Source organism: Mus caroli, chromosome 15, assembly GCF_900094665.2.
Source record: "Mus caroli chromosome 15, CAROLI_EIJ_v1.1, whole genome shotgun sequence".
In the NCBI taxonomy this organism is placed as follows: domain Eukaryota; kingdom Metazoa; phylum Chordata; class Mammalia; order Rodentia; family Muridae; genus Mus; species Mus caroli.
Window position 1 is genome coordinate 70,678,457 of NC_034584.1, and position 15,312 is coordinate 70,693,768.

The window sequence follows — 15,312 nt, forward strand, 5'->3', positions numbered from 1 at the left end:
TTGAATCGAGATCCTCCACCTCACGCCCTCTCTGCACTATGTCCTAGCCACTTCTGACACATCTCATCAATATGTTTTCTATACCAGGATGAAATCAGCTATAGTTTGAAAGGACTATAGGAACAAATAAAAAAAAAAAAAAAAAAAAAAAAAAAAAAAGGGTGTCGAGTGTGCTTGGGTGTGCTTTTCTTTATTCAAGCATCCTTGCTTCTGAGGTCCTCTCAGCAGACAGAACAAGCAAATATATGTCCATTAATCCATGTATATACGAGCATATCTATAAATACTTCTGTAGGTATGGATTTGTGTCACTATTAAAGTACATATGAGTTCACTAGGCAGTGGTGGCGCACACCTTTAATCCCAGCAGAAGCAGAGGCAAGTGGATCTCTATAAATTCAAGGCCAGCCTGATCTACAAAGCAAGTTCCAGGTCAGCCATGGCTACAGAGAAACCCTGTGTCAGAAAAACAGAGTAACATGAGTTCACACCAATGCTTATACGTTTACCCATCACTACGTAGATCAATCCACACACCTTTGGACTTTGTCTGCAACTTTAACTGGCTTTCCATTTCTCTCTCTCTCTTTTTTTTATTATTTATTTATTTATTTATTTTGAGACAGGGTTTCTCTGTGTAGCCCTGGCTGTCCTGAAACTCACTTTGTAGACCAGGCTGGCCTCGAACTCAGATATCTGCCTGCCTCTGCCTCCCGAATGCTGGGATTAAAGGCGTGCGCCACTACCCCCGGCTTTCATTTCTCTTTTAGGGGCAAAGTGCTATGGACTAAGCCCAGAGGCTGATACACTCTACACTGAGCTACACTCAAGCTCCTCATCCTTTTAACAATACTTTGCTGGATATTTAATTCTGATAGTTCAACTTTCCAACAGACAGTGTTTTGGTATTATATAATAGTTACTGCCTAACCCCAGATGACAAAGATTTTCTCCTGTAACTTTTTTTTTTTTAAGATTATTATATCTAAGTACACTGTAGCTGTCTTCAGATGCACCAGAAGAGGGTATCAGATCTCATTACAGATGGTTGTGAGCCACCATGTGGTTGCTGGGATTTGAACTCAGGACCTTCAGAAGAGCAGTCGGTGCTCTTAACCCCTGAGCCATCTCTCCAGTCCTCTCCTATAACTTTTATAGTTTGGGGTTTAATGGTTTTTTTGTTTGTTTTGGTTTTCGAGACAGGGTTTCTCTGTGTAGCCCTGGTTGTCCTGGAACTCATTCTGTAGACCAGGCTGGCTTCGAACTCAGAATTAATGTTTTGATTTATGATTTTTTTTTTTTAAATTCTTGAAATAGGTCTGTGTATGTAGTCTTGGCTACCTTGGAATTCCCTCTGTGGACCTGCCTGGCCTAGAGATCCATTTTCCTCTGCCTCCTGAGTACTGTGTTAAAGGAGTGTGCCACCATACCTGGTTAGTTTATAACCCATTTTTGAGTTAATTTTTCATACAATACAAAGTGGAGGTTGGAGTTAGTATCTTTTGTGTTTGAAAGACCCTGCACCTCTGAGGAAAACAGACCTGCTCCGTCCAAGTGGGTCTGTTTCTGGCACCTCTGTGACCGCAGGCTTTCCTCACCCAAACCAGACTTTGACCTCACCAGATCTACAAGCCATCGGTGGGAGGTCCTCTGACACGCTGCTCTTTTTCATTAACGGAGCTCCACACTGCCCTTCTGTCCTCTAGAGAGCCTCTTCCCTCAGCTGCAGCATCCGGCTGTGCCTCAAGCCAGCTGGTCTTCTAAAGCAGGTGCTGCAAACTCTTGAGTAGGTAAGGCAGGACTCATGCCATACTCATACTCATGCCTTCCCTGGACCACAATCTGAGTATTTGGGACAAGACACCACATATAGTCCTGGCTGGCTGAAAGTCTCTATAGACCAGGAAGCCCCAAAATTGCTGCAGTCTGTTTATATCGCTTCTTTGTTGTAGCTTTTGTGCCATACAGGGTGACAGAAAGGGCCAAACAGTTACTTAAAAACACACACACACAACAAAAACCCTGTACACTTTAACATAAAAAGATTAGGATGAGGCAGTTGAAAAACTGCTGAACTGGGTGGTGGTGGTGCACACCTTTAATCCCAGCACTCAGGAGGCAGAGGCAGGGGGATCTGAGTTCGAAGCGAGTCTGGTCTACATAAGTTTCAGGACAGCCAGGGGGCTACACAGAGAAATCCTTCCACAAACAAAACAAAACCAACAAACAAAACAAAACCAACAAACAAAACTGCTGCAGTCCTGCCTCTGGCTCCCGAGTGCTGGCATCATGGGTGAGTACCGCCATGCCTCACTGGGACCCATGCTCTTGAACAATGCTCGTTCATGCCTATTGAGGATGGGGTGACAGCTTGCATGTAGAGGTCTCTTTGCGGCTCATGGCCAAGCAAAGCTGCACACAGGCAAACTTGAGGTGACCCGATGATGGAGATGGTTTTGACAGTAAGAACAGCTCAGGCCCCATGGCCTGGATGCAGGCCACCTGTTGGCTGCTTACCATTCAGAGTGCAGACATAAGACTTTTGGGGTGCTGTTAGGCCACTGCCCTGAAGCTAAATCTTTTTCCTACTTTTGTAAAAGCCAGAACACTATGGGTATAATACACTGTGAAAAAAGCCCACACAGACACTGTGCGAAGGGGGGCACCATAGGAGGTCCTACAGAAACATCCCAGTTATGGCTTTCCTGGCTAAATGACCCTTAAGCCTCTAGTCACCTCTTAAGTTTCATTTTCTTACTAACTCACTCAAGGACACGCCTGAGATGTTGCACGTGCCTCACGCTGTGCTGGACAGAGGAGACTCATTTTCATACCCTATAGCTCAAGTACACTCGAAGGCTCTTTAGAAAGGGCAAAGAAATGGTCTATAAGGTCAACAAAGCACAGCCTCCAGGACCCCTACTCATAGGAAGGCATACGAGGACCAGAACCGGGGTTCTTGACTTCTCCCCTCAAGCCTAGAGTAAACCCCAGCTGCTTGGAATCTGATTCGGGTTCCCAGTGCAGGTGTGGGAGCACAGTATGTGCCAGGTTCTACATCGCCAGTACCCACGCTGGGTAGAAGCCACATGGCTTTTGAGATTCCCCTCTCACATGGCTGACATGTGCTTCCTACGCTTGGCACACCTTCTCCAGAAGCCTGTGCAAGCCATGCAGCTTCTGCCATGTCCTCATGTGAGCACGGTGAGCCAACATTATGAAAACTGCTGTCCCCATCCCTGTCCCTGGTGGGGACAAGGCCTAGAGGCCCTGATCAGTTTCTAGAGAAATAGCCCACGAGAGGCTCTTCTCCTCCCAAGGAACAATACACAGTATCATGTGATCTAGTTATAAGCATGTGTGTTTGAGCATATGTGTCTGCATCAAAACAGAAGCTCTGTGCCTGTATTCCAGGTACTTAGCCCGGGGCTCAGTGCAGCTGCCCAGCTAATAGAATCACGACATATCTCTGGGGGTCTTGTTCTTGGTCCTAGGCATCTATAGGCAAGGGGTTATCTGTGACAGTCCTATCTTCCAACCTCACAGGGCAGCTCATCTTAAATGCCCACTAACTGGCAGAACTTAGAAGACTTTTATATATGTGCTGGGTCTGTGGACTGGAACCTAGTGACACACTCAGGTCACCACGTTTTTCTCTGCTTAGGCCACTGGCCCAGACCCTACACAGAAGGCAGCTTGTGTAGCCTCTTTGGTCATCTTCACTTACCACAGGGTAACAAAATTGAGTGTAGCAAGGGTATCGGAGCTTGGCAATGCCTGCCCCGTGGGAGGTTTGGAGGGGTGTAGATACACAAGGTTATATATCTTATTTCTGCCAGAGTTCAGGAAGGGTTCTCTGAGGCCTACAAGGCAGAGGAAACTAGGGTTTCGGATTTTCCAGGGGACTGCATATCTTCTTGGAACTGGCAAGTGCTAGCCAGCATGGCTAACAGCCCTCTCCATAGCCCTTACCTCAGCAGCAGCAAAGCTGGGGTGCTGAGGGCCCCACATGCTGGCTCTTACCTTTGGTGTCGTTAACAGGGTCCATATGCCGGTAGATATAGCCCTCTAGGTAGGAGTGGAACTTGGGGGTTGGTGGGAAGAAAGCCAGGCAGATGGCCATGAGCTCCCAGCCACGGGCCAGACTCTCTAGGCGGAAGTTCTCCGTGGTTTGCCGGCATAGCTGGATATACAGCTCATCCCGTAGGCCCTGTGCACTCCAGCCTTTGGTGGCTATCTCTAGGGCTACATGCAGTGGGTCTGCCTTGGCTCGCCTGTCACCCATGTACATCTGGATTAGCTTGAAGATCTCACAGGCCTCCTTCTTCACATGCCGGTCACTAGTCACAATCATGGGCTTCTTGATGGACTCACTGCTCCAGGCCAACATGTTGGCTATGGACACCTTTCGCCGGAAGAGCCCCTGGGTGTGCTTGTTGAAGTGCTTGGAGGCCCAGTTCTCGATGTCCGTCTCTGAGGAGGGCTTCCGCAGCGTGAATGTGGGGAAGACACAGCTGGAGCTGGGCATTGCGCTTCGGTTCTGTCGGCTGCTCTCAAACTGGGCGCAGGCACCAAGGTCCTCAGACTGGGAAGGACAAATGGACTGGGCCATCAGAGGGTGGGCTGAGCAGGCAAAAAGGCCCAGCTGGACTACAGCCCTAAGAGCAGTGAGCCAGCCAGGTGAAACTCGGCTTGCCCAGCAGACATGACCATGGTCTTTGTCCTCAGGAAGCCTGACTGGATGAGGAGGTACAGGGAACCTAATGTGGGGATTCCAACCCATCTTGCCACCAATAAGGAAGGCTAGCATCCCACCTCCTGTAGGCATAGCTACCAACTCCATTCCCACCTCTGCATCACCTTGTGACCTTAGTGCTGCTCAGGGCTGGAGGACCTAGCTTTATCACCTGTCTGGGGCTTGAACCTGCAGGCCCCTCCCTCTGCTTATCTAACAAGAGCTCCCTCTTTTTCTTTTTCCACAGTTTGGTTTTTTTTGTTGTTTTTGTTTTTCGAGACAGGGTTTCTCTGTATAGCTCTGGCCGTCCTGGAGCTCACTTTGTAGACCAGGCTGGCCTCGAACACAGAAATCCTCCTGCCTCTGCCTCCCAAGTGCTGGGATTAAAGGTATGCGCCACCATGCACGGCAAGCTCCCTCTTTTCTTAAGGATAGCTTTGTCCCTGAATATTCTGTTTCCCACAGCCTATGGGTCTCTGAAGCTGATGCCCGGAATTCACACAAGCCCTCCCCAGTGGAGTGGAGACAGACAGCTGTGCCACCTCCAGGAGACCCGTGCTCTAACTCTAGTGCTGCTGGAGGTACAGCAAACCAGCATGGATGACAGACCCAGGATCTTGGGACCTCCAGGTCCCCAGAAGGGCAGACTCATGGAAATGGACTTAGGCCTTGGTGTAGCATCCTACAGTTGAACCCTCACTGAGATTCAGGCCCTAAAAACCCCAAGTGTCACACTCATACCATGGATGCCCGCTGTAACAAGGCCTCACTCTGCCCCATGTTGATGTCAGACTGCCTGGAGTCTGGTGGGCTCAAAGACCCCCTCCACCCGCCCTGTGCCCTCACCTGTGAGGGGTGGAGGTGGGGCTCCGGTGAGGCCAGGTTGGTCTGCACAGAGACGCTTTTCTCCAGCAGGATCTGAGGGAAGCCAAGCTTGTCAAAGGTGCTCCGCTTCCAGTGCTTGCTGTCCTGCTGCGCCAGCGCCTCATCCTCACTGAATGCTCGCACCACAGGCCCAGGCATGGGTAGTGGGACAGCGCCATCACTCTCATACCCTGAGCCATCTTGCTGGGAGTCCCAGCTGCCCCTCTGTTTCATGTGGAAGTGGGCTTGCTGTGCCTCCCAGGCTAACCGGGCCTGTGCCAGGAAGGGCTCAGGTGTGCCTCGGACTAGGTCGGCCTCAGCCTTTACTGGGGTAAGGCTGGCCCTGCATGGAGAACGCTCTTCAGTCAGAGGCTGTTCTCCTAGCAGGTCCCCAGCACCATCAGTGGATGAGGTGCTAGGAACTTGGCACAGAGAGGGCTTTCTGTTCTTTCTCTTGCGAGTGCCTGGGGAGTAGCCCGTGGAAGACATGGTGTCCTGCTGACTGGACCAGGACATGGCATCCTCCTGGGCTTGGGGTAGTGGTGTGGGTGGTTGGCTTGGGCGTGACTCAGGCCCTTCCATGGTGCTGTAGTCTCCTGACCTGACCCCCAGGCGCTGGTCTCTCAGCAGGCAGGGGCTGGGCTGCAGGGAGTAGGTGCCCCCACCTGGGTTGGGTGCATACTTGTGCCTGGGCCCAGCTCTAAGCTTGGGGCTGGAGCCTGCTTGCTCCACATACACCAGCTGCCGCACGTACTCCTTGCCCACAGGACTATATTCCAGGCTCAGAAAACGCTCAGGGCACTTTTGCTTGGTGCGCATCAGCTGCTGGCAGGGTGATGTTGGGGTCTGTTTGGTAGTTTGCAGGAATGGATGGGGCTTTCGGCCTGGGGACCTCTGTGGTGAGCCTGTCTGGTAAGGGCTGTTGGCTTCAAACTGCACATCCATGGGGGGCTCATCATAAATAGGGGCCTGGTATTCCACTGGAGGCTCCTCATAGAGTGGGGGTTCATAACCATAGCGAGGGGAGGAGGGCTGTGAGTCACTGGAGGGCTTCCGGGGCTGTATCAGCAGTGGAGAACAGTTCCCGGAGAGCTCAGCCCTCCTTAGGAAGGGTGAGGGCCGTCTCTCTGGAAAGAAGACAGTGCCATCAGTGTCAGGGACAAAGGTCTGCAGGTTAGGTGAGTGCTGGCTGCCAGACGGTCTGCGGTGATGGCCCCCTGGCTGGTTGTCTGCGGGATAGCCATTGCCCTGGGGAGTGAGGAAGCTGGGTTCACGGTCGGCAACCTTGATGAGCATGCGTTCCTTGTTACCAGAGTTCCATCGCAGTGAGGAGGTCCTGTGTGGAGAGAGGACATCCAGTCACTGGCAGAGTTAAGCCTGGCCCCACCATCCAGCACCGTCTTCACGGGTAGGTCCTTTCTGAGTGACCTCTCCTCTCTCATCTCTCTCTCACTCACTCTAGCAGCAGGCAGAGAGCCGCTGTTGGAGCTCACAGTCACTGGCTGGGGAGCCAAGCAACACACCACAGGAACACCTCAGGGCCCAGCTGCAACACAAGGCTCCCTCAGCTCCCAATTTCTACCCCAGCAGGTCACAAATGTCACTCTGCCTCAGTCCCAGTCCCTCCTCCACGAGGTCACGCTGAGTATTTGGTATCTTCTGAATTGTCTCCTGCTTACAGATACAGTGGGTGGCACTGGCCCCAGGGACACCAGGCATAGTGCTCACATATGTCCTGTTCCACAGACCTGAGGTCAGGATCAATTTCAGAGGAAGAAGTGCAAGTCTCATACAAAAAACAAAAAAACAAAGCAAAAACAAACAAACAGACAAAACCCCCCAAAAACTAAAAACAAAAAAACCACAGGTGGGAAGTGCTCCTTTAGGATCACCTGCGTGCACATAGCAGCGTGTGGCCGAGACGAGCAGGGAGCAGCGACAAGCACAGCAGCCTGCGGCCTCCCAGACCTTATGCTGGGATTCTGGGGCAAAACCTGGCACCAAAGTTTATAATCATGAAGAAAACACAGGTCTAAAAATGACACCACTGTCTAGGCCTTCTTCTTCTTCTTCCCAGTGTGGCTGGCCAGCAGGGGCCCACAGCTGTCTTGGCCCAGGCCTCTGGGAACATCTGTGCTTTCCTGCTGCGCTGAGCTCTGCCTCCAGCCCTCAGGAGGACAGGCCCGCTCCTGGCAGACCCCAGTGTACCTGCTGCTCTGCACCAGTCCTGCGCATTCAGCTTTCCTACCAAGGGCTGACCCTCCGGAGCTCCTCTCCAGTGTCGTACTTGAGTGTGCAGGGCACTGCCTGCGGGTGCCGCTCCCTCACACCGACTAAGCTTTTCACTGGCCTGCGGGTGCTGCTCCCTCACACTGACTAAGATTTTCAGAGCTGCTGTTTCTTTCGCAATGTTCTCTCCTCCCTTCCCTTTTGACACAAAATCCAGGATGAGGACCAGAAAGACAAGCATTGCAAGACTGAGGTGCTATGCAGCAGGACAGCGGTGCACCCGGGGCACTTCTACCTGCAACCGCCATTCCTGGGACCCGGCAAACCAGGAAGCTTTCCTTACCCGGGAATCAGAAAATACAGTGTTTGCTTTCTCTTGGGCTGTGGGCAGCCTCACTGCCTTGGGGCTGTTCAGCTCTGACCTTCTTTGTTTGCTAAGTGCTTCATGATTTCTTGCCATTCCATCTGATATGTGGAATCAATGTGCTGATCTGTGCTATGGAGCTATGGAGAAGCTTGTGATGCTCGGCTGAGGAAGATGTCTGCTCTAGAAGCACACAGGCTGCAGCATCTCAGCAGGGAACATCTCTGAATGAGGTCTGACTCCTTTTTCCAGCCTTCTTAAGTATTGGTCACCCACAGACACAGAAACCCAATTCAAGCAAGCCTCTGGCTTTAGCTCTTACAAGCACCAGTATCCTCTTGTGACCCACCCTCTTCTTCAGATGTCACTGCTATCTGTGCCAAAGTCTCAGTGACAGCAGCAATTGACACAACAGTACGGCAGTGTGGCCTTTCCTTGCTGACATTCATGGTTAGCTTGCTACTGTTTGAGTAGAGATGATGTGGCCTCACCACAGCAGTGAAATAAGTAGAACAATACAGTGACAGGTGGATACATGGGAACGGGACTCCTTTTGTTGGAGACAGGGTCTCATGCTGATAACAGACTGCTAATATCCCCAGTAGAAGGTGAGAGGAGGGTCACAGGACGCTGACCTGGAGTTCCACCCCAGCCCTCTCACTGCTCTCTCTTGTTTGTCCTTCTTAGTGCAAGGGATCTTGGAAGATGTTAGGATATATAGGATGTGTGTGTTGGGGTGGGAGAGGGAGCTCAATGACACAGCTTTTCTGAGGTCACCCTCCATACGTGCTAGGACTCTGCAGTGATGCAGATTCACTGGGTGCCTTAGACTCCATAAGCGAGAGCAGTAAACTCCCAAGTTCACCAAGGTAGATTTGGGTAGAATCATTCCTTTGGTCTGTACAATGGAACACAGTATGGCAGGGGCAGGAAGAGAAGTCTGGGTGCCTTACATGGAGCAGCCTCTAGCAGGTAACTGACTGAAGTCAGACCTTCTCCCCCGTGGAGGGCCAGGACACTTTCTAGGTTGTGTCAGGCAAGCAGTGCCATGGGCAGGCCACTGGAATGCAGCAGAGCCCTGAGGGTCCTCCTGGTTTAGAAGTGCAGCTGCTTGCTCTGTGCTGGCCAGGTCCACTGGAGAGTACATGAGATTCTAAAAGGGACGCCCAATGGCATCACTGCTAGCAGGTGACACGGAGTGACTAAGGGAGGAGTGGAAGACACCCCAGGGATAGACAGCAGCCACGGGGAAATGCTGCAAGGCTAGAAACCTAGGGAACTCCAAGGAGGGTCTCTAAATCTCTGTGGAGCCTGGTGTACGTCAGCTAGTGTGGCAGGTGTGTTTCACAGGGCTGAGAGTTGCTGGACTGCTAACATGGGGACCAAAGGGTGGAAGGACCCAAGTGGGCTCACTTTTCCTGTCTGCCACTGAATCTGACAATATCTAGAAAAGCCTGCCGAGCCTCTTTAGTCCACTGGGATTTGTGGCTGTGAGGGGTATCTGCTTCCCCGGAAGCACTACTGGTATCTATGTGCAGATGGTGATGGGCATGTTACTAATGAGCCCTGATGTTAAGGGGTAACAGCCCCCCAACAGTGCTCGCCAGCCGAAGGCTAGATGGGGCCATCTGCCATACGCAGTGCACTTCCTCAGCTTACGACAGTGGCTAAATAAGAGCCATGAGAAATCTCACACCTCATGGCCAGAGCTGAGGTCTGAATTGTTACCATGGAGATAAGTCTCTACCAGACCCATATTGCTGATGAGAAAATGAATCCCAGGGAGGCCAAGAATACACCTGTAGTAACACAGTTACTTAGGACCAGGGCAGAATCGGATTTCCTTCCACAGCTAGGAAACAAATCCAATTGGATGAGCAAACTCAAGGCCTCTCATGTCTTTCAATTTCTTCCCCAGTCCCAATGCTGTTCCTGGGTGGTCTGTGTTTAGGACCCCTGGACACCCTCAGGCATAATACTCTGCAAATGCCCTACATTTGCCACAGCAAACCAGTCACTAAGAAAGATTATAGGTGACTGCTACCATTTTGTTAGGGAACCTGCTTCCTTCTCTGACACCTGGGTCTCCTGACTGGGTCTGGTAACTGCAGTATGGGGTCTGTATCACCCAGGGGTAGACCTCATGCTTCCTCCAGAAGCTGAGAGGAGCCACACGACTCTTCCAAAATGGAATTCCCAGTGAGGCCGGGGCTATGCTGAGTGTCTTGTGCTTACACCCAAGGTGCTGGTGAGCTTTACAACCTCCCCTTGGGCTCCACCAAACTCCACTCCAGCCCACCCAGGACACTCAGATCAGAAGACAGGTGTGTCCAACATGGAGCAGTTCTACCTGTAGTGAAGGAGCTGGCCGTCGGCACTGTAATCCCGGTATACCTCATAGTCCTTCTCCAGGAGCACACCTGGTGGCGAACAACTGAGACACAGCAGAAAGAAAGCGAAATGAGTCTGGGTGCAGCACACAGGAGCCAACTGCCCCTCCCAGCTCTGGGGATGAGTCTGGGTGCAGCACACAGGAGCCNACTGCCCCTCCCAGCCCTGGGGATGAGTCTGGGTGCAGCACACAGGAGCCGACTGCCCCTCCCAGCCCTGGGGATGACCTGGATTGCACTTGTTATGTTTCTTCGTTCCTTCTTTTCTTAGTTTATAGCTAGGAGCTCACTATGCAGCTCTGGCTGGCCCAGCACTCCCAGAGATCCATCTGCCTCTACCTTCCGAGTGCTGGGATATGAGTAGGAACCACCATGTCGCTGTGCTCCTTTTTATGGTCTAAGCAAGAATTCTTCCGTCTTTCCTATCTTCTACTGTAAGAACAGCCAGAGTGGTCCAGAGGCCATGGAGCATGCCAGGATACCAGCCCTGTCCTAGAATGGCAGCCACTGTTCTAAGGGCTCAGAGATGGAGCTACTGAGAGCTTTAATCAGATATGGCAGAAAACCAGAGAAGACATGCTACAAAGACTCTTCTGGGGACTGTAATGTTCTGAGGGCAGACAAAAAGACATCTAGGAGATATCAGAAGTGGGTATCTAAATAGTGATTATCCTTGTCAGCTATCCAAGAGGCAGGTGGCCAAATGGACACCTGCTTGTGACTGAGAAGGAACTTCCGTAGTCTAGAAGGAAAGACTGATTTAGTCTGATCAGGATTATCTCTACTGAACCCTGGCTTTTACACCACTCAGTAAGAGAAGGCAGAGAGCCAGGGTGCTAGTGTAGACTCTTGCTGCCAGAGGGTAAGACAATTTTGGGACAGCTGCTGATGCATAGATAGAGGGGCACTGGCTGCTTTCAGTCTTTATTGCTTTGAGACAGGGCCTCACCATGCGGACCAGCTGACCTCAGACTCACTGAGCTCCTCCTGCCTCTGCCTCCCGGGTTGGGATTCAAGGTGTGCACCGTTATACCCAGTCTAGATGTCAGTCTTAAAAAGCTAAAACAAAAAGTTACTAGTAGTATTAATGGAGACTTGTAGCCTCCTAGCCTTCACTTAAAAGTTAAAGAACAAGCCAGGAGGTGGTGGTGCACACTTTTAATCCCAGCACTCAGGAGGCAGAAGCAAGCGATTCTGAGTTCGAGGCCAGCCTGATCTTCTGAGTGAGTTCCAGGACAGTCAGGGCTACAGAAAAACCCTGTCTCAAAAAAAAAAAAAAAAAAAAAGTTAAAGAACAGCATTATTAGGAAATTTCATATTATATATAATCTTGAATAGTTAAATTATACAAGGATCACAAGTACCCTAATGTCTTTTAAGACCTGCATTCCATTTGCACACACCTCATTCATTCCTTAGATCACACTTTAGCCTGGATGTGAATGAGATGCGGCTTAAATTTCTTTGTCCGATTCCTTGGCTCTAGGCAAAACGGCAGATTTCTGAACCGGCATATGTAGTACTGTTGAAAGAGCCTCTGAATGCTAGAGGATTTTCATGGTATATAGTGTTAATCCTGCCAAATGGAGCAAACTCCTCCACTTTTAACTCTCCTCATTTTGATCCTAAGATCCAAATATGAGCATCTGCCCACAGGTATCCCCATCACGGGGACACCTGCACTCTTCCTGGACAGTAGGTGGTATGAATTCCTCAGGAGGGGCTATAGATATGAGACCTAGACTACCAGGGCCTAGAGACCAGACTATTCAGTTGTATGATGGGTGGTCTCTCTCCAAACTGTAAACTCCTTCAAGATTAACTACCTTCTAAAAATAGAATATCCTTCCCTTCTACTGTTTTATATTCAAACACGAGCCTTAAACTCTCCTCACGGAGCTCAGTACAGATCTATGGAAAAGGTTCTCGTCATCCAGGAAGGCTTACCACCACTATGTCCTTCACGAAGTTCTCCTGGTTCTCTCTGCCTGAGCTACCAAACACATCACATGGAGCCGGTGAATAGCCAGGCATATAACCACCTCCTGCGACTTTTCTGCTTTTTAGCTGACTATTTAAAAACCAAGTGTATTTGGCAACAACAGCAACAAAAAAGAAGCCGACATCTAGGGCGTAAATTAACAGTGCAGCTCAGTAGTGGAAACTTACCTCAGGCACACAAGGCCCTGGGTTCAATTTCAAGCATCATTCCCATCAAAGCCTCACTTTAGCTGGGCTTCGGGATTTATGCTTCTAACTTCAACAATCGGGACACTGAGGTTCAAGGGCGGCATTAGGACCCTCTTTACAAGTAGAATAAGGACCGTGCTGGGTCAGAACTCTAAGTTGGTTGAGGGGTGACTACGGGGTGGCTTACTGGGTGAAGCCTGAGGATCTGAGCTCAGACTCTAGCATCTATGTAAAAAAGCCAGTGTGACGTCACACACCTGAAGCTCTAGGCTGGGAGACGGAGACGGGGATCCTGGGAGCTGATGGACAAGCAAATCTAGCCAAAATGGCAAACTTCCAGGTAGTAGGAGGTGTTGCTTCAAAAAATACGCCGGAAAGTGATGATAGACAAAGACCTCTGAAGCTGACCTGTGACCTCCACAGGCACACAACAGACAGGCAAACACATCTGCCTAGACTCACACACAAAATAAAAATACTGAAAAAAATGTAAAAACAGTTAAGGGGAGATGCTGAAAGTAAAGAGGCAGAGCTCAATGGCACCACAGCGCGAACATGCGGCAGAAAGCTGCCTGCTCAGACACCGCAGTCCTGAGAAAGCACGGGCTCCGAGACCCACACACAGTCTGATTACCAACCCAAATGCACACGCCATGCTTTGCTTTCACCAACTCACACTGAAATCTGCTTCTAACCTAATGATGTGGAAAGGCTACCTTGATGACCACTCCCTCTGAGGGAGTGATGAGTTTCTGTGGGAGTAGAGTGCTCTGAAGAGATGAGTTAGCTGCTGAGAGCAAAGCACTGCAGGGTAGGTCAGCGCCTCTGTCTCTCCCCTGCTCCACTGCCTCTAGTCTATAATGAGCCAAAGTAAGGCAGTTTCCTCTGTGAATCACCTCGCTAAAAATATTTAACTATGGGGGCAGAACATGGTCTGAGACAATAGATAAGAATTTAGTACACAGCCTATAGAAAATTAGGAAAATATTACATATAGTAGGAAGAAATCACACGTGTAAAAGCCAGGTGAGCACACTGTTCCTGTGTCATGAAGTCATGATCATCCTCTTCAGCATTGCTTACTGGTGTGTGCCACCACATCTCTCAGACTGTTAGACAATATTTGAAAACTGCAAAACATATGCCTATAAAGACTCACAGTACATGACACTACAGAGACAGTTTTATTTTTACTTCTGTATGGTCTTTCAAAGGACCAAATGAACGAATGGTAAATATTAACAGAAACTATTGGTCAGTATCTTCAAATATAGAGTTATAACACAGAGCAAAAGCTAGAAAATAACACATGACGTGTAAACACAACTGTAGTGACCTCTGCCCCATCTGTGCTGAGCTGCCTGGTCTGACCTGTGGTGAGACAGCGTTATCTGAAAGGAGGAAGTGGACAGAGTTGCTCCACTGGACAGCAATGGCAGCAGAGGAACAGGGAGGGACTGAGAAGGTACATGTGCAAGGACTAGTAACAAGACGGAGTATCAGGGAAACACCTGGGACTAGCTGCTGCACAGACTCCTCCACTAGCTAGTAGTTCACTTGTGGATTCAGGAATGGGTTGATTACCTGTCAACACCACCACTAGGTGGAGACAAAGCCTTCAACACACGAGTCTCTCAGGAGAAAAGTAAGGGTGATGAGCTACGGATGAAGCACAACCTGGAGTAAAAATTGCCAAAGTGTGTTGCAACCAGTCATGCTCAGAATGTGTGTGTGTGTGTGTGTGTGTGTGTGTGTGTGTGTGTGTGTGAGAGAGAGAGAGAGAGAGAAGAGAAGAGAAGAGAAGAGAAGAGAAGAGAAGAGAAGAGAAGAGAAGAGAAGAGAAGAGATGAAGATTCTTGCCCCACCACACAAGCGTGCTATAAGCTTAAAACTATACTGTGACTTTTTTCTGAAACTAAGACAGTTGAAATTTTCTGAATGAGAAAAAGTTTCAGTCATATAGCCTTAGGCTAGCCTCAAACTCGTGAATGTCCTTCCTCAGACTTTGAAACCCTTCTGTCAGAGGTGCCTGCCCCACCCCGTATGGCTAGTGTTTCTTAGTGAATGAAGCCTACAACCCAGAGACAGATGGGCTGACCGATGGCTCAATCTCAGACCACAGCCAGCTGCTTATTTCCCAAGCTATCAACAGCAAAAGAGGAGGCATGATACCACTCCAACATGTCTGTTGCCGGGCAGTGGTAACGTACGCCTTTAATCCCAGCACTTGGGAGGCAGAGGCAAGTGGATTTCTGGGTTTGAGGCCAGCCTGGTCTACAGAGTGAGTTTCAGGACAGCCAGGGCTACACAGAGAAACCCTGTCTCAAAAACAAAACAAAACAAAACAAAACAAGAAAAAAAAAACACAACAACCCAAAAAACAAACATCAAAACCAACATGTCTGTAGCAGAATTAACTGCAACATTTTCAGACAAAATGCAAAAGAAATTTATTTTACAATCCATCTAACCATGTAACTAAAAAGATCCTGTATAACCTTCAGATGCTGGGTGTGGTGGCTCGTGCTTATAACTGCAGC

The 15,312-nt window shown here is 49.8% G+C and overlaps 1 protein-coding gene across 2 annotated transcripts in view; it reads right to left on the minus strand.

Annotated features, from left to right (window-relative positions):
- Arhgap39 (Rho GTPase activating protein 39) overlaps positions 1 to 15,312 on the minus strand; it is an 89,830-nt gene that overhangs the window by 7,646 nt on the left and 66,872 nt on the right. For both annotated transcript variants that reach the window (XM_021182994.2, XM_021182993.2), the window contains exons 4-6: positions 10,543 to 10,626; positions 5,582 to 6,935; positions 4,024 to 4,585 (exon numbers count right to left, since the gene is read on the minus strand). In XM_021182994.2, the coding sequence (XP_021038653.1) occupies positions 4,024 to 4,585; positions 5,582 to 6,935; positions 10,543 to 10,626 (2,000 nt within the window). The remainder of the gene's footprint in view (positions 1 to 4,023; positions 4,586 to 5,581; positions 6,936 to 10,542; positions 10,627 to 15,312) is intronic.